The following is a 19,669-nucleotide window of genomic DNA, read 5'->3' on the forward strand; positions in this document are numbered from 1 at the left end:
AAAAAGCCATTTGTCTTTGGGCCAGCTTTGTAGCATAGCAATTAAGCTCTGTGCCTAGGGAACCCGATCCCACATGGCCAACTGTGATTTGGATCCCAGCCCCAGCGGCTTGTAAAGCATGCCTGGTACTTGCGCATATGTGCCCATGGTCCTGACAGGATGGAAAAATGGAGGAAAAAGGATTGCAGTGTGACCATGCCCCGCTGAGGGTGCTTTCTCTATCCCTATCTTGCTCTGCCAAGTGCAGTCTTGTAATTGTTATTGGCCTGAATTGAAGTCAGAAAGGATTTGCACTTGCTTCTACTGGTTACTTGCACTACTGCCAACCTAAGACTATTTTAAATTCCTTGCCTGAAGATTTTGAGTTTTTCTTTTTGATGTTTTGTTTTGTTTTGTGTTCAACCCCGCTAGTAGCATTGATTTTGATTAATAAGCTATGTACTAAAATTCCCTCTTTCTGGTGTTCAAGCAGAGACTTGACTTACCTTGCTCTCTTTTTTAGTGTTGAATTTATTTTTCGTTTGCCCAACATTGCAATTATAGGCCTTCTGCTGTTTCTGCTTTATGGGAGAAGCTTCCTATTTGGGGTATATTTTTCTTATGGTACTTAAACAAATAATGCATCTTATAATACATGTGACTTAGACCTGATCAAAGATCCGTTAGGCACATGCTTAAGCTCTCACTTTCTATCCTTCTTCAGAACTTACTTACTTTTATTGTACACCTACTTCTAATAAACTCAGTGTCATTCTTACGCATTTTATCACTTGGTCCTCATCAGTGATCCTCACACTTTAATTTTGATAAGGATCAATTGGGGAGTTAATTAAAACTGTATATTTCTGGGTTTTATTCCTCAGACATTCCATATCCATGGACCTAGGTGAGGCCCAGGAATCTGCACTTTCAATAAGCACCCTCAAAGTGTTCTTAACCTCAGTGACTGAAGGACCAGACTGCATACTGTGTGTCTGAGTAAACACTCCTAGCTTCAGCTGCCATGTGTACGTACTGATGACTTCCAGATACCATCTAAGCCATTCTGGGATGCCAACCTGATCTGTACAACTGACAAGTCTATTAAAGACAAAATACCCATGAACTCAGCCTACCTGAAAACACAGTTCTAGAATAACCTCTGACATGGACTTCTAGCCTCCATTAGTTTTTCTCCATTCTAATTTTGTAAAAAATATTTTTATCGAAGGCAGTGTGAGCATGCTGGTCCCCTGCTGATGGCTCTTATTGCCCATGGGATAGGATCCAGATGTCTATGCCTGGACTACAAGGCTCCTCCGTTCTGGTTTTAGCCCCCTCTTCTCTAACACTCAGGCACATATACGATCTTCCGTCTTCTGTCAATTACTTGTAATAGCTCACTCACACACTGGATTCTCTCTCCTTTTTTGCATAGATAAGTGATGTAGTGTGGTGCTTAAGTGTGAGCTTTGTGGCCTAGGTGCAGTGGCGCACACTGCCGAGATGCTGTACTCCTCCAGCTGGGACCACAGTGGAGTCTCAGGTATGCTCCCAGTGACTCCAGGAGGCTGAGGCAGAAGGACTGTGAGCTGGAGGCTAGCTTGGGTTCACAGCAAGATCCTCTCTGGGATAAAGAAAAGAGACGGGTGGGAACCAGCAGTTAGCGTAATGGCTATGTCACTGGACTCCCACGTAGTCGACCGCGGTTCGCGTCCCGGACCCAGTGGCTTAAAACTCACGCCAGGCGCGTGTGCATGCGTGCCCAAGATCCCGAGAGGAGAATGGAGGAGAAGGGATTGCGGCGTGACCATCCCCCCTGGGGGGTGATTTCTTGCTTTCTGTCTCTCTGTCTCTCTGTCTGTCTGGTGAGCGCATGTGCCCTATAGCGAAAATCTCTCAAAAAAAAAGAAAAGAGATGGGTTAGATCCTGACTGGGAGACCTAGGCAGGAAGATCAAGACACAGCAAGACCCTATCTAAAACAAAAGTGGGGGGAGGGTGGCACAACAATAGCACAATGCTCTGTGTTGCTGATCCCATGGGAGGGTTTCAAGTTCATGGCCAAAGACCTCCATAAACATGCCAGGTGCGTGTGTGCCTATGATCCTGGCTGGATGAAGCTGGGGGTGGACTGTGTCATGGAGAGGCTGTCGGGGGGTAACTTTTTCTCTCCCTCTCTTTGCCTGTCTAGCTCATGGAAAGGAGAGAATAAGGGAGGGAGGGAGGAAGGCAGGCGGGCAGGCAGGCAGGCAGGCAAGAAGTTTAGTTTAAAAAAAAAAAAAACGTGAACTTTAGAGCCATTTTGCCAAGTTCTCACCTGGCCACTTCAATAGGTATATGACCTTGGTTTAAACATGGTTTTTTTATACCATAGTTCTTCATCTGTAAAATGGGAATAATTGTTCCTTATAGCATTATTATTTGAATTTAATAAATTAATTCACATAAGAAATGTTCAGTAAATATAACCTGTCATTATTTTTATCATTGCCATGATAATTCTTTTGCTTGTCCACTCAGTTGCCTCTACCCATTCTCTCACTTTTTTCTTTCTTTTTTTTTTTTTCCCTTTCTATTTTAACACTAGAGAGAGGATGGGAGGAAGAGAGTAAAAACTCCTCCCAGTGAGCCTGGTCATGCCACAATCCTTTTTCCTCCCACCCTCTATCCTGTCAGGATTCTGGGTATATATGGCATATTTTTTCAAGCTACCAAAGTCATGACTCGAATCCTGGTGGGCCATGTGGGATCTGGTTTCCCCTCTGCATGCGGAGCTACTGGCCCAATTCTTTCACTTTCTTTTTGCTATCCAATCCTTTTCTCCCCTCCTTCATGTCTTCGTTTAAGAACTAGCTCCACCAGGAAGTCACTTCTGAATCCCCAGACACTGAGCTCAGTGCTCCTCCCTGGGCTCTCACAGCGCCCTGTGTAGTATAATTAAGGTAAAATGCTTCAAAGACTGCTAGGGGCTGTATTTTTCATCTCTAAACATCTAACAAATGAAATTTGATTGCGTTGCTTTTTCTTATTTGCTGTGGTTTGGGAAGCCAATTAGAGAGGAGTGTTCTGCAGTGAGAAGACAGCTTGTAAATAGACAGCAGAGGAAGGGAGAGCAGGAAGTGAAAGGACAGAAAACAAAATCTGTAACAGTCTGGAACTTTCCAGTGAAGGGGTAAATAATTCAGCAAGTATCAGCGTGGGTCCCTAAGATTTATCGTGCATGATTAAAATGTGCTGGTGATATCCGTAAGTCACCCCAAAGATTCAATTATGATGATATACTTGAACTAAAAGGAAAGAAAGTTAAACAGTTTAGATTTTTTTGAAAACTAATTGAAATAAACTTTTATACTTAAAGATAAGGTTTATTTTTCATTGTCTGTAGCTCATCCCTCCTTGGGTGGCCTGGCTAATGAGTACACTCACATAGTTAATTCTGACTATTGAGTGTGTCTGAACTGTGAGAAGAAAAAGGGTAAAAGCTTAGGACGTGGGTTTGGAGCAACTGAGTTCTTTTGATTTTTAAATTCTCTCTCTCTCTCTCTCTCTATATATATATTTTTTTTAACCTAATTCCTAAATTCCTTCCACATTTACTAAGCTTGCCATCAATAGTTCTAAAGAAAAAGGGTTAGAACCAGAGTTAAGTTCAAAAGAAACAAGAATACTTTTATACTTATGGTAAATACAAAATTGTAAGAATGTTGAAACCCTTTAAAAGTCACTGATTTTTTTTAAATTAGAACTTTCTGAAGAAAAATTAGCAGTAATATTTTAAAATCTTAAGGATTATTATTTACTTAAGTAAAATGACATTAAATTAAAATACTTTATGCAACTTTGTACATACCAAGGCACAATATGTGTTGTTGTTAAGTTAGGACAGTATGTATTGAGTTATTGAATTCAACCAGAACGAGCGTTAGCGTAGGAAGGTAGGGAAAAGTTGTTGACCTAACAAATTCATTTACAGATATTTTGTGCATTAGGCCCTGAGGATACAGTGCTTCATTGGAGAGCATAGGAGTTTAGACTGTGAGAACTTACAGAAAAAATAACATAATTGCCCTTCCCGAGTTTTATATCGAAATAAGAAGACGCTTAGAAATGCAAATATGTGAGTGTCCTCCCTTCACAGATGTCTACATGTGTAACTGATACACTGCATCTCCAGCTGTTTGCTACCTTTGTGGATTGAGAAAAAATGATTTTTGTAGATTTTTGCTTCTCATTATAAAAGTAACATAATTAATTTACTTTTTTTTTAACCTTAATTATTCTTTGTATGGAATTTATAAAAAGGCAGACATAAAAACATGAAAATATGTTGTCTATTTGTTAACATTTTAACTACTTTTTCCTAGTCTGTCTTATTTATGCCTATCTTTGTCCTTCTCTAAAATGGGTTATAATTAATATAGTTCTGTATCTCCTTTATTTACTTTATATTGAATCAGGAGCATTTTCTCATAAACTGAATAGTTAAGATAAACTAAATCTGGATAAAGATGATGTATATTAGCTATAATCATTTTATTTTAATAAGTGGCACAATCATCTGCCAAATTATTTGAGGAAGTAATTTCAGAGTTATCCTTCAATCCTCTTTCTTCTCTTCCTCATCCAGTTTATCATTCATTTATGTCCTCAAAAATGTATCTCTATTTTTAGAATTATTTAATTTTATTTATTATTATTATTTTTTAAATATACATATATTTTAAGAAGTTTTTGCTATAGGGTGCGTGCACTCGCCAGAAAGACAGAGAGACAGAAAGTGAGAAATCACCCCCCCGACCCCCTGGAGAGATGGCCACACCTCAATCCCTTCTCCTCCATTCTCCTCTCAGGATCTTGGGTATGCATGCACAGGTGCCCAGTGTGAGTTTAAGCCACTAGATCCAGGATTTGAACCGCAGTCGACTACATGGGAATCCAGCGACATAACCATTATGCCATCTGCTGGTCCCTATTTTAAAATATTTTCTGTAGGGCACACGTGCTCACCAGAGACAGTGAGAGAGAAAGAGAAAGCAAACCACCAGATCAGGGACTCAAACCATAGTTGACCATGTGGGAGTCCAGCATCTTAACCTCCCTTCACCTGCTGGTTCCTTCAAAATGAATCTTCAAAATGGATCTTGCATGCCAGCCCCATAGCCTAATGATTAAGGGAGCCAGATTCCACATGGCCAACCATGTTTCAAAATCTGACCCTGATGATTTAAAAACACAACAGGCATATGTGTATGAGTGCCCCCAAATCCTGACAGAATGGATAAATAAGGGAGAAGTGATTGTTATTTGACCACACCTCATGGAGCAGGGGATGTTTTCTCTTTCTCCCTTTCTCTCTCTGCTGTTCTCTGGAAAGTACACACATCCTGTGGCAATTTATATTATACATATGTATATATACACATACACATATATGTGTAGATCTTGTTTCCATTCATTCTCTTAATCTCCATTGCACCACCCTAATCCAAATCTGTTTTACAAAGTAAATGACCCCCAACTATATGTAGTATAACATGAGTGATTAAGAATCCAGGCTTTGAACTACGTAGGTTTAAATTTTGACTCCACTACTTACAAGTTATGTGACTTTGGGTGACCTATAGCCTTTTTCTTTATTTACAAAGTGGGCACGTCAGTACCTCATAGGCTTGTTATGAGGTTAGATGAGATAATTCATGTACAGGGCTTGCTTAGAATTATAACTAATGATAAAAGTTGGTCATTCTCAGATTTGCATAGCAGCAAGAGCGATCTGTGTTTAAATTTATATACATAAATATTTTTAATAAAGTGTTTTTGGCCCAGCCAGATGGCACAGTCAGTAGCATACATAACTGCAGTGCTGGAAGTCACGTGGCTGACTGAAAGTTCAGATCTCCAACTTGGTTTGAAAATACATCAGGTACACATACCCAGGATCCCGAGGAGCTAGAGAGCTGGGGAAGAGGGAGGGGATTGCAGTGTGATGGAACCCTGTCAAGACTGCGTCTCTCTCTGTCTCTTTTTCTCATGCGCATGCATATGCTTGCATCATGAATAAAAAATTTTAAAAACTTTTAAAAGGATAGAAAGTCTTTTGGTCATGTATAAAGAATTACTAAGTTATATAACAAACACTGTATGTTCCTCCCAAATAACTCTCTTTTTATTCTTACCTCCTTAAAGCACCATTCTTTTTTTTTAGTCTCCGAAAGCAATATTTCTTTTTTTTATTTATTATTATCATAATCTTGATTATATTACATTGAATCACATATAACTTTACAGTGTGTTACATTTCTTTTTCCCTTAAAGCACCATTCTTAATTTGATATCTATTACCCTATGTTTGTCTTTATACTTTCAATACAGATCAAGATATTGTTAAAGTGTGTTTACATGCTCGATATTATATTGAACATATATTTCTGTACCTAACATTTTGTTTTAAGATTTGTTCCTGTCTTAATTTGTTTGTGTTGCTATAACAGAGTACTCAAGCCTGGGTGATTTATAACAGGAGTCCTCAACCCCTGGCCTACAGGCTGGTGCTGGTCTCTTGGAGGCCAGGCAGCAGACTGGTGCAGGTGTACCAGGGAGCACAGTGGGGAATGGTCAGCGGGCCAGCCAGAGAAGCATCCTCTGTGTTTGCAGCCACTCTCCATTGCTGGCATTGCTGCCTAGGCTCTGCCTCCTGTCAGATTAGTGGTGGTATTGAATTCTCATGGGAGTGGGAACCATATTGCTATGAGATTGTGTATATTGCTTTGTGGTAGTGGTGGAAATGGGTTGTATGGTGGTTGTGGTGTGCTTGGGTCATCCTAGGACCAACACCAACCTTCCCCGCCTAGTCCATGGAGGGATTGTCTCCCACGAGACTGGTCCCTGGGGCTGGGAAGATTGGAGACTACTGACTTATAAAGAAAAGAGGTTTATTTGGCTCACAGTTGTGGCCTCTGGGAAGTTCAAGAGCTTGGGGCCATCTGGCTGACTTCTGGTACTACATCACAACATGGCCAACAGGAGCTAAAAGGAAAGTGTGTGCATGCAAAGAGGCAGAAACCAGGGGGCAGCTGACTTGCATTGTAATCCACCTTCATGGGAACCAATTAGAGGGAACTGAGATACAGTTTTAAAAAATTTGCAAAGGATCTGCTCCCATGGTCCAAACACCTCCCATTAGACCCCACCCCTCCCAACACTACCACATTAGGTGTCAAGTTAGAGCATAAGTTGTGGTGGGAGCACTCAAACCATCTCATCCCATAAGGATGCGTATTCTAGTTTTTTGGTTTGGTTTGGTTTGGTTTTTTTTTTTTTTTTTTTTTACTACTGCATAATAGTTCAAAGAGCACTCTGTCCTTTTTTTAATTGGATGTTATCTTCTAAAACTTATTTATAGGACTTTATATCTTCTCTGTACTAGTCACTTATTAACTACAATATATACACGTTGATATCATCTTCAAGGCTATGACTTTTCCTTTTACCTTTTTGTAAGTATTACTGTTGGATGGTCTCTGGTGATGTTTTTTTTTTAATGTTAAATTAATGAGATTTCTAATTTATAGTTAGGACTTTTTGTGTCATGTTTTTAAAAGTCTTCCAAACCCTAATCTTCTCAAAGACATTTTCCTATATTTTTTCTTAGAAATATTTTGCTTCTTACCTTCAGATTTTTAACCCATATGGCTTAACTCTTTTTGTATGGCATGAAATAAGAGATGAAGTTTTTTTTTTTTGGAGAGATTTTCGCGATAGGGCGTGTGCGCTCGCCAGACAGACAGAGAGAGACATAGAGGCAGAAAGCGAGAAATCACCCCCAAGGGGGGGGATGGTCATGCCGCAATCCCTTTTCCTCCATGTTCCTTTTGGGATCTTGGGCATGCACGCACACGCGCCCGGCGTGAGTTTTAAGCCACCGGGTCCAGGACATGAACCGCGGTTGACTACGTGGGAGTCCAGCAACATAGCCATTACGCTAACTGCTGGTTCCCAGTTGTTTTAAATTTTTGAGAATCCTTCTTTCCCTCACCAATTACTGAATTGGCTGTCAGTTCTCCACTGATCTTTTTACTTTTTTAAAGTTCATTCCTTTTTTCAGAGAAAGAGAGAAAAGCAGGAACTTCCAACAGGGTCTTCACACTGCGACCCACTTCCAGCCTTCATCACCCACATCCCAGGCATACTCCCAGTGTACGTAGGAAGGCCTCGGGATGTAAACTCAGGGCCTTCCCAAGTGGGTTTGGCACTGCAGAGCTTCGCAAGATACTGTGCCACAAGCCTGCATTGTGTTTCCCGCTGATTAGAAATGCCATTTTTGTCATATATCAAGTTACTATATGTGATTTGGGCTGCTTATAAGCTATTGTTTATGTTCATTTTTCTGTCTTGGCTGTATCATTGCCTTATTCATAATAACTCTTGATAACTGATAGGACAAGATTCTTATCTTACTGTTCTACAAAATTGTTCTATTCTAGGTGTTTGTGAATTTTGATGTAATCACTGTCTTACCTTTGTTATGATTTCACTGTATATGTATGGGTTCCTAAAACATTATACATATATTTATAAAGTATAGAACTTTTACTTCAATGTGAAGTAAAGAAGTTGCTCTAAAACCTGTGTGTTCTTGGGTTTTCTCCCCCCAAAGCTTGCCTGTGGGTACACTTATTGGGGCCTGCTCATGCTGCAATTCTTTCTTCTTCCATTTTCCCATCCTGTCAGAATTATGAGCACATAGTCACATGCCCAGAGCATTTTTGTTCTTTTAGTTTTTAATATTTTTTTTTTGCCTGAAGGAATGTGTACACGCCAGAGAGAGAGAGAGAGAGAGAGAGAAAGGAAGAGGAGAAAGCATTCCTTAGTGAAACATGGTCGCCCTTCAGTCCCTTCTCCTCCATTTCTTCATCCTCTCAGCAGTTTAGAGACACAGACTTGTACGTGTGCCTGGCGTGTTTCCTCAAACTACTAGGTCCAGGTCTTGAACCAAAGGCCATGTTGGAGCCAGCTGCCTTAACCACCAAGCCATAGTGCTGGACCCAGAGTGTTTTTCTTTTTTTCTGAAAGAATTATTTGTTTAATTCCATTCATTATTATTATTATTTTTAGTTTGACCAGAGAGAGAGAGAAAGCAAGAAAGCAAGTCGCCAGGTCCAGGACTCAAACCATGGTTAGCCATGTGGGAATCCAGCACCCTTAACCACTGTGCCACCTGTTGGGGGAGTATTTTTCAAGCTGGATTTGTTCAGGCATAAACTGATTTTCCTTAGATCTTAAATATATTTGATATAAATGAGGCCCACATTTATAGTCTTTTCCCTCTACTTGCCGACACTTGTAAAATAGTCCACAAGATTTCCTGAAGTCTTTTTAGTTATCTACAGATAGGTCCTATATCAGACATCCTTGGAGACAGGGGGACAGCAGATGGCATGGCGATTATGTCACTGGACTCCCACACAGCCAACCACAATTCAAGTCCCGGACATGGTGGCTTAAAAATCATTCTAAATGTATGGGAACCAGCAGTTAGCGTAATGGCTATGTCGCTGGGCTTCCACGTAGTCGACCGCGGTTCGCGTCCTGGACCCGGTGGCTTAAAACTCACGCCGGGTGCGTGTGTGTGTGCCCAAGATCCCGAGAGGAGAATGGAGGAGAAGGGATTGTGGCGTGACTATCCCCCCTAGGGGGTGATTTCTCGCTTTCTGTCTCTAATGTCTCTCTCTGTCTGTCTGGCAAACGCACGCGCCCTATAGTGAAAATCTCTCAAAAAAAAAATCATTCTAAATGTATGTATGTGCCCAACCTCCCAAGAAGAGAATAGAGGAGAAGGGATTGTGCTGTGGCCATACCCGCTCGGGGGTGGTTTCTCACTTTCCCTCTCGCTGTCAATCTCCAGTGAGTGCATGCACCCTAAGGCAAAAAAAACTGTGGTTTCTTTTGTTGATTTTTTTTTTTTAAGTTCTTGGAGATTTCTCCAGAAATTCCTCATACATATCCACAAATATATCCCTTCTTATCTTTGACTCTTCTCCTTTAGCCCTTAAACCTAATAATTCCTAACATGTATGAGACATTTACTATATAGCAAACATTTAACTTTTTCTGTTTCTCTCTTTCTCTCTCACTCACTGAGTAAGATCACTGATGTGCCAGAATCCTTGAGTGGCCAAAACTGTGTTAGTGGTCTCAAATACTTCCCCTTTGTTGAATTATAACACCTTAGACAAAGCAGGGAAATTAATGCCTTCATCTTTCACAGAGACATTGGTAAAGCTCTTCATTTGTACTCACAGCCCTCTCTTTTCTCAGGACCCACATACGAGTCCATGGGACTAGGTCAGAGATGAATTAGAATGACCACCACCATCCGCTACTCAGAATTGTGCCTTCTCTTCCCCACCAAGGAAGGCTTTGATTTTGCACCAAACTTTGCTACTTATGTTATCTTCCTTCAGGGTGAGTTTTTCTCCCAGGATGCTTCATTTCTTTATATAAATAAGTTTCTAATAGGCTTATACACTTATTTATAACACAGCACCAGACTGTAAGGGTTAGGTTGAGACTCCTGTTACAAGGAGAACAGCTGAGCTCTGTGTCACGGCATAGCCTGTCTTCTCTCATTTTTGTTACTGTTTTCTTTACCTTATTTTCATCCTACCAGTGAGTCATTACTCTACTTACGCCTACTTTATGTTTACATATTTAAATAAACTTCAGGAACTAACAGATGGTGTAATGGTTATGATGCTGGACTCCCACATAGTTGACCGCGGTTCAAGTCCCAGACTCTATGGCTTAAAACTCATGCTGGGTGCGTGTGCGTGCGTGCCCAAAATCATAAGAGGAGAATGGAGGAGAAGGGATTGCGGCATGGCCATCCCCTCTGGGGGTGATTTCTCTCTTTCTCTCTGTTTCTCTGTCTCCCTGAAGAGCACACATGCCCTAAACAAAAATCTCTCTTAAAAGAATAGTAATAATAAAACAAATAAACTTCAGTCCGTTTTCTAACTTATCACCAATTCTCTGAATAGTCATTATTTCATATACATTAGAAACCTCAAGTTTGGGGACAGCAGGTGGCATGGTGGTTAAGGTGGTTAAGGCACTGGATTCTCACATGGCTGACTATGGATCAAGTCCTCAGACTCAGAGGCTTGCAAATCGTGCGGGACACATGTACACAGGTGCCCAAGATCCCTAGAGGAGAAGAGATTGCAGCATGGCCCTCCCCCTGGGGGATGAAGAAATCATCCCTCTCTTTGTCTTTCTCCAGCACACGCATGCACACTATGGCAAAAACTTAAACAAACAAACAAAAAAACACACAAAGACAAGTTTGTAGAAAAAAATTTAAAAATACAAAAACCCTCAAATTAGAGTGAATTTTCAAAATTGGTGCAAAGTCTGATTTGCTAAATATTTTACTTGGAACAGAGGAAGAAAAATCTTCCCATGGACTTCAATGTATAGTGCCAAATAGCAAAATGTTATTCTTTTAGGAAGCAGGTGGTGTGATGGTTAAGGGTGCTGGTTTCCCACATGGGTTCAAGTCCCAGTCCCAGTGACTTGAAAATCATGCCAGGCTCATGTACATGTTTGCCCAAAATCCCAATAGGAGAATGGAGAAAGAACTGCAGTGTGACCATCCCCGAGGGGGCGATTTTATTTTGCTTCTCTCTGTCTCTCTGGTGAACACACACATATAGCAAAAACTAAAAAAAAAAAAAAAAAAAAAAAAAAAAAAAAAAAAAAAAATATTCCAATGTTGGAAAAGTCATCAGAACTGAAAACTGAGTGAGATGTCTGGAGTAGCTCCAGTGTTCTTGGGATAGCTTCAGCTACCTACCTCTCTACCTCTCTATGAAAATGTACAGCCATCCTCAAACCTTGGGGCCCTTCCTAAACTTCATAGTGAGCTAGATGTGACTAACTTTGATATGTTATGAAGGAAGGGCAGTTTAGCTACTAGGTTTGTTGCGTAGGGCACAGACAGTGTTTAAATAGCAACAACCCAGGGAGAGTGAAGTTATAATCAGTAAATGGTAGCTGGTGCTAATAGTAATAGCAAACTATGGTTGCCCCCCCACCCCCCAAGAACAAGGAGCATCAAGTATCCTAGCGAACTTTCTCAAGCTATCTGAACTAAGACCAATCAGAACATCCTGAAAGATAGCCAGTTATGGCGGTGGCAACGTAGAAATTCCTAGAAAGTGAGGTGCATCCCTCTGTCCTTCCAGGAAAAACAGTCATGAGAAGTATACCCATTTCTGCCTTGTGAATCGGAAAGGTAGTGAAATCACAGAAAATGTGCTGTTCTAAAATCAGAACAGGCTAATTTTATAGTGGAATTCTTGGCTTTACATTTTAAACAAACTCTTACTTAAAATTACATTTATACATTATATGTGAACAAGTTGTCTTAGTCTACTATTATGTTGCTAACAGAAATACTGGAGATGTAGTGATTTATAAAGAAATGAAGGTTTATTTGACTCACTATTCTGGTGGCTGGAGAGTCTGAAGGAAAAGGACTGACATCCGGCTGGCCTACAATACAAGACTGCTGACAGAAGCACAGAGGATGGCAGGCATGTACAGAGAGAACAGCCTGTGGGCAGCCATCTCCCTGTAGCCTACTCTCTCTAGAGCTAACATCTTCTCATGAGAGCTAGAACTCACTTGGTCTCTCATGAAATAGCATTAATCCATTCATAAGGCCGATTCCTCCATGACCCCATCACCTCGCCACCTGTTAATGCTATTATATTGGGGACCAAATTCAAAAACATGAACCTTTGGGAGACAAACCATTATCCAAACCATAGCACCATTCCTAACTTGTAATTATGAATTAATTTAATATTGACTAAAATCTATTAAGTAGAATAGGCTTCTAAAATATTTAAATTGCAGAAAAGAAAACTACCTGCTAAAATGGTTAAAAGGTCTTTTTTGATTTCTGAGCTAGATGGTTAGTGTTTTCATGGGTTAGATTTAGAAATCCCATATATCCAAAATTATCATTGAAAACTCCTTAGGAAGCTGGTACTTTGGAGTCCAACAGTTTTTAGAGAATTGAATTATATTGTTGGGTTTTGTTTAAAGGTGCATTGTCTTTTAGAAAAGAATATGTATATTCTCTTTAAACCATAGAGTCATGCTGTGGAGAGGTGCTTGGGCTTATGATAGGTGCATGGGGTTTATGAGCAACTGAGAAACCAGAAGCTCCACATCACCCATGCTATACTTACCCCAGGGTGTATGCTTATTAAAAATCAGGCAGAACTTCCATACTGTTTACACATTTGAGTGGGCAAAGCAAAAACTCAGTTTCTCCTATACTCACAACACAAATCACCTCTGTGACCCCAAAATGTCTAGGAATTTATCCCTACCAGCAAGCAAGCAATTCTACAGCAGATACCAGTGGGGCATCCCGTAATCCACTTTAATTGAAACCATATCCTAAGGTCAAGGGTTCAGTCCCATAAGACTGCCCTCAGCTCAGACACCAGCATCAAATCCAGTCCTCTGGAACTTCTGACCAACCAGCTGAAAATTGGAGTTCCCATGACCCCTTTTTTGAATTTGATTAACTTGCTAGAGTGAATCACAGAATTCAGGGAAATACGTTACCAGTTTATTACAAAGGATATTTTAAAGGATATAAATAAACAGCCAGATGAAGAGATATGTAAGGTGAGGTCTGGAAGGGTCCCAAGCACAGAGTTCTGTCCCTTGAAGAGTTGGACTGCACCACCTTCCCAACACAGAGATGAGTTCTTGCTCACCTTCCTGCAAGCTTCCATGTGTTCAGCTCTCCTGTCCTTTTGGGGTTTTTATGGATTATTTCATTGCATAAGGCATGATTGAAACATGGACAACTATAAAAATGTGATTGGACAAGGGGCCAGCAGTTAGCGTAATGGCTATGTCGCTGGACTCCCACGTAGTCGACCGTGGTTCCAATTCCGGACCCGGTGGCTTAAACTCACGGCAGGCGTGTGTGTGTGTGTGTGTGTGTGTGTGTGTGTGTGTGTGCCCAAGATCCCAAGAGGAGAATGGAGGAGAATGGATTGCAGCATGGCCATCACCCCTGGGGGATGATTTCTCGCTTTCTGTCTCTATGTCTCTCTCTGTCTGTCTGGCGAGCACATGCGCCCTGTAGCAAAAACCCCTCCAAAAAAATAAATAAAATTTAAAAATTTTTAAAAATGTGATTGGACAAAAAGAATACGATCAGATGTTAACACACTGAGTGGAGAAACCCAGCAAGGTCTATCTGCTCAGACTCTTCTTGGCTTCTCTGTGCAACCTTCTTCCTCCTGGATGTAGGGCAGGCCCCTTCTGAAATGGGAGTCTCATGACTTACTATCAAATAAGGTGCATCGGAGAATTTCTTTACAATCAGATCCACAACAGAAAGGTAGGGGAAGATCATTTCAGTTTCTTTTCTTCTTTTTAAAAATTTACTAGAAGGCACTGTGCTTGCCATAGAGAGACAGACAGTCAGAAATAGACAAGAAGAGGGAGAATGCACCTCTCCCCCAATGGGACATGGATATAGTCCCTTCTTTGCATTTCTTCTTCTTTTGGGACTTAGAGGACACACGTACATGCACCTGGCATGTTTTTCAAGATGCCATATCTGAGACTCAAGTAGTACAGCTGACCCTGTGGAATCTAGCTCTCTTAAGCAGCTGACCATGGGCTGGCCCATAGTTTCTATGACCCACCTTCAGAAAGAGAAATTCTAGTTTCTGTGGTCTGTCTTGGGGAGCTTCAGGAACCAAGGACAAAAGACCAAATAGTTATGAGCCAGAAATCATAGACAAAACTCAATAGATAGATAGGTAAATAGATAGATATTGTATTTATATAAATAGTGATAGTATTTATTTCCATAGGTATTTTACTTATAAGCATATAAATAAAGTGATACCACAATAATAAATAGTCATTTTTTCTTCTTTTATGGCTGAGCTTATTATAATTGAAATTATGATAACTAAGCTTAAAAAGATACAACTCCACAATATATAATTATATTGTTAAAAGTTTTATATGAATTTTTGTATACTATTTTAGTCTCTCAAATAGGAAAGTATGATATGATACTATATCATTTTTAAATTTTCTGCAGGTAATGGATTCTGAATTAATGCATAGCATAGTAGGAAGCTATATTAAGCCTCCAGAAAGAATGTTTGTTCCATCATTTACCCAGAAAGAATCATCTCAGAATCAACAACCTGTGGACATAGAAGTCACTTCTCCTAAAATGCTTCATAGCCCCAATAGCCAAGGTAATGTTAATGTAAAATCTTATGTAAAATTAGAGGAATGATACAAAGAATGGTACAAACATTTTTCGGTTTTGATTAGAAAATAATGTGATTATATTTTTATACTAATTTTAATAAAACCAATCTTGATCCTGTGGCTGCAAGTTTCTATGAACTTAGACAAGTTACTTAATATTTTTTTTATTTTGGCTTCTTCAGCTATAAGATTAAGATTAATATAACCAGCAGGACACATAGCATAGGTTTTCATAAAAATATCCTAACAATGGGACTAGCAGTTGGCATAACGGCTTTGTTGTTGGACCCCATGTAGTTGACCATGGTTCAAGTCCCAGACTCGGTGGCTTCAACTTGCACTGGGTGCATGTGCGTGCGTGCCCAAGATCCCAAGAGGAGAATGGAGAGAAGGGATTGCAGCGTGGCCATCCCCCCGGGGGTGATTTCTCGCTTTCTGTCTCTCTGTCTCTCTTTCTGCCAAGCGCACGTGCCCTATAGCAAATAAATAAATAAATAAATAAATAGTATCCTAACAAAACAGGAAAATAATCTGAAGAATAAAAGGTAGGATTTGGTGTCCCTGAAAAGCTCGATGATTAAAATACGAGTGAAGTCAGTGGTATTGTGCCTTATTTGAAGATTAGATTCTGAAACTGCAAATATCTAATATTATCCTTGAAATTTCTTTGGGTGGCCAGAATAACTACATAATATCAGCACTGTAACTTTTAAATATAAATTTAGGAATATCTTAAAATTTAATTAAGAAAATATTTATAATTTCAGGCATACCATAGGTCATACAAATTCTAAGATTGTGATAATCACCCTTTTATTGTCTATAATAGTGGTTGTCATTGATAAATAGACTAGCTCTGTGGTGTAAGCCACAAAAAATAATAATCCAAATTAATGAGTCAGTAATAAGTACCCTATAAAGAGAAATAAATATGATTTCTTTATCTCATTTGTAAAAGCCAAATGATAATCTCTAACAAATATCTTCCTAATTGGATATAAACTATATGGAAGTTACCTAATAGCATTTATATTTCACTCATCTCTAGTTTTATAGTTTGGAACTGAATAGAAAGTATAGTATTTGAAAATTTTATAACTCTGAACTTATCTGAATAATGACTGCCAAATAAAAATCATAGTAGTATCTGTGTGCTGCTTAGAATATTTCAAGCTTAACATTAGGTAAGCAATTGGGTTATAGTTTTTTTTCTAATGGAAAAAACTGTCTTTTACTTAATATATCATGATTTTTCTTTTTGGTTTTTGCTGTTGGGTGTATGCAGTCCCCAGAGAGAGAGAGAGAGAGAGAGGAAAAGTGAGAAACCACCCTCCCCAACCCCCAGAGGGAATGGCCACACCACAATCCCTTCATCTCCATTCTGTCAGGATTTGGGGCATACATAAACAAGCAACTCATGTGATTTTCAAATAACCATGTCTCGGACTCAACCTGTAGAGTCAGCTATGTGGGATCCAGCTGCCTTAGCCTCCATGCAACCTGCTAGTCCCATGTGCCCTGATTTTTAGCATTACATCTCAGACCAAATAGAAAGAAATATTTGTGGTATGACTAAAAGAACCAAGAAAAATCTTTAACTTTAAAGTTACCATGTTAATCACTGGATACTATTCTTTTTAATCTATGCCCAAACTTTTATGTCCCCCCAGATTGCACATTATCTTTAAGGACTTTCATTTGAAAATATGTATTAAATTGTGGTCACTGGACCAGCAGTTAGCGTAATGGCTATGTCCCTGGACTCCCATGTAGTGGACTGTGATTCGAGTCCCGGACCCTGTGGCTTAAACTCACGCCAGGCACATGTGTGTTCGTACCCAAGGTCCCGAGAGGAGAATGGAGGAGAAGGGATTGTGACGTGGCCATCCCCCTTAGGGAGTGATTTCTTGCTTTCTATCTCTTTCTGTTTCTGGCTAGCACATGTGCCCTATAGCAAAAAAACTCTCAAAAAAAAAAAAATTGTGATCACTAACTTCTCCTATCCTAGAAATCACTAAATACAATCATAGATGTATAGTTTTTATGAAATATGTTAGAGAAAATTTATCTATTTGTAAAGTTGTAGTTATTTTTCTTGGGACCAGCTGATAGCATAATGGTTATGTTGCCGGACTCCCATGTAGCTGACCATGGTTCAAGTCTCAGACCCAGCAGCTTAAAACTCACTCTGGGCATGTGTGTGTGTGTGTGTGTGTGTGTGTGTGTGTGTGTGGGTGTGTGTGCAGCTTAGATCCCAAGAAGAGAATGGAGGAGAAGGGATTGTGGCATGGCCATCCCCTCTGGGAGGGTGATTTCTCCCTATAGCAAAAATCTCTCAAAAAAAAAAAAAGGCTAAAGTTTTAGTTATTTTTCATTTTTATGAGGAATATACATTAGTTATACTTTTTTCTGGCTTACAAATATATATCAATTATTTATTTTTTATTTTTGCTATAGGGCACGTGCGCTCGCCAGACAGAGAGAGTCAGAGAGAGACAGAAAGCGAGAGATCAACCCCCAGGGAGGATGACCACGCTGCAATCCCTTCTCCTCCATTCTCCTCTTGAAATCTTGGGCACGCACACACATGCACTGGGTGTGAATTTTAAGCCACCAGGTCCGGGACACGAACTGCGGTCGACTACATGGGAGTCCAGCGACATAACCATTACGCTAACTGCTGGTCCCTTGATTATTTTTTGATATTGCTATGATTAAAGTGTTCAAAACTCACTTAATAATCAAATTTTTTTTCAACAGCTCTTATTTTAGCCTTAAAAACTCTTCAGGAAAAGATTCATCGTTTAGAGTTAGAGAGGACTCAAGCTGAAGATAACCTGAACATTCTTTCCAGAGAAGCTGCAGAGTATAAAAAGGCCTTGGAGAATGAAACAAATGAAAGAAATCTAGCACATGAAGAACTGATAAAGCAGAAAAAAGGTAAAAAAAATGCAGTTCTTCAAAATGAGAAGTCACTAGAACTTATCATTTGAAAATAATAAATCCTAAGATTTACCCATATATCTGTGTTTTGTTTTAGGTTTTTGCTGTAGGACACATGGGCTCACTGGAAAGAGACAGAGAGAGGGAGAGTGAGAAATCACACCCTGGGGAGATAGCCACGCTGCAATCTCTTCTCCACCATTCTTCTCTTGAGATTTTGGGCATACACTCATGCACCTGTCATGAATATTCAAGCCATCAGATCCAGGCCTTGAACCACAGTTGGCCATATGGGTGTCCAGTGCCCAACCACCATGCCACCTTACCTGCTGGCCCCTCTTTGTTCTTATATACATTCAAACTTTGAAGCTATGTCCGCAGATATTTTGATTACTTATGGGAAATGGATGTAACTTTACCTCCGGGGCAGCCTGTGGCATGGGTTAAGACAGCTGGATCCAGTGTTAAGACACTGCCAGCTGTGTGGTTCAAATTCTGGACCCCACAGCCAGCTGCGTGTGTGTGTGCATGCCCAAAAACCTGAGAAGAAGAATGGACAAGAAGGGATAATGACATGACCATACCCCACTGGGGCATACTTTCCCCCTATCTCTCTCTCTCTGAGTCTCTGTCTCTCTCTAGCAAGCACATGTGCCCTCTGGCAATTAAAGAAAAACAAAATAGGGGCCAGCAGGTGGTGTGGTCGTGAAGGTGCTCGATCCCACATAGATGACTGCATAGTTTGAGTCCTGGACTCAGTGGCATGAAAAACATGCCAAGCTCATGTGTGTACTTGCCCAAAATTCTGAGAGAAGGATGGAGAAGGGACTGCAGTATGACCATTCCCCCTGGGGGGTGATTTCTCGCTTTCTGTCTCTCTGTCTCTGGCGATCATGCACACCCAATAGCAAAAACCTCTCTTATAAAAAATAAAAATAAAAAGAGGTAGCTTGCTTATTCCTTAACTGTGATCTTTGTAATCAAAAGCAGAGGGAAACATGAGTGGTAGAACACAGGTACTTGAGTTTCCCAAAAGAGAACAAATGTATTGGCAGGTAAGAGCCTTTACATCCTGTTTCTCTAGATGGTATTATTTCTCAAGAATTAGCAGGATGCAATCATCCTAGAGGTCACTGACAACATCGTCTGTTAAGGGGAGGCAAAGTTGCAACCAGCAGTTGGCGTAATGACTGTGTCACTGGACTCCCATGTAGTCGACTGTGGTTTGAGTCCCAGACCCAGTGGCTTAAACTCATACCGGGCACATGTGCATGCATGCCCAAGATCCCAAGAGGAGAATTGGAGGAGAAGGGATTGCGGTGTGGCCATCCCCCCTGGGGGGTGATTTCTCACTTTCTGTCTTTCTCTGTCTTTCTGGTGAGTGCTCGCACCCTATAGCAAAAACCTCTCAAAAA

General features: G+C 40.3%; 1 protein-coding gene across 11 annotated transcripts in view; it reads left to right on the forward strand.

Moving 5' to 3' along the window:
- Nucleotides 1-19,669, forward strand: part of CEP57L1 (centrosomal protein 57 like 1) — a 68,449-nt gene that overhangs the window by 27,360 nt on the left and 21,420 nt on the right. For 5 of the 11 annotated variants that reach the window (XM_006156964.3, XM_006156969.3, XM_027775127.1 and 2 more), the window contains exons 1-3: nucleotides 10,307-10,445; nucleotides 15,133-15,295; nucleotides 18,072-18,251. In XM_006156964.3, coding sequence (XP_006157026.1) covers nucleotides 10,428-10,445; nucleotides 15,133-15,295; nucleotides 18,072-18,251 — 361 coding nt within the window. In that variant the 5' untranslated portion in view covers nucleotides 10,307-10,427. Of the gene's footprint in view, nucleotides 1-3,106; nucleotides 3,228-10,298; nucleotides 10,446-15,132; nucleotides 15,296-18,071; nucleotides 18,252-19,669 lie in introns of those variants that run through there. The other 6 variants (XM_006156967.3, XM_006156965.3, XM_006156971.3 and 3 more) reach the window with 5 other exon arrangements.

This window comes from Tupaia chinensis, unplaced genomic scaffold (genome assembly GCF_000334495.1).
Source record: "Tupaia chinensis unplaced genomic scaffold, TupChi_1.0 Scaffold000527_1, whole genome shotgun sequence".
Classification (NCBI taxonomy): domain Eukaryota; kingdom Metazoa; phylum Chordata; class Mammalia; order Scandentia; family Tupaiidae; genus Tupaia; species Tupaia belangeri.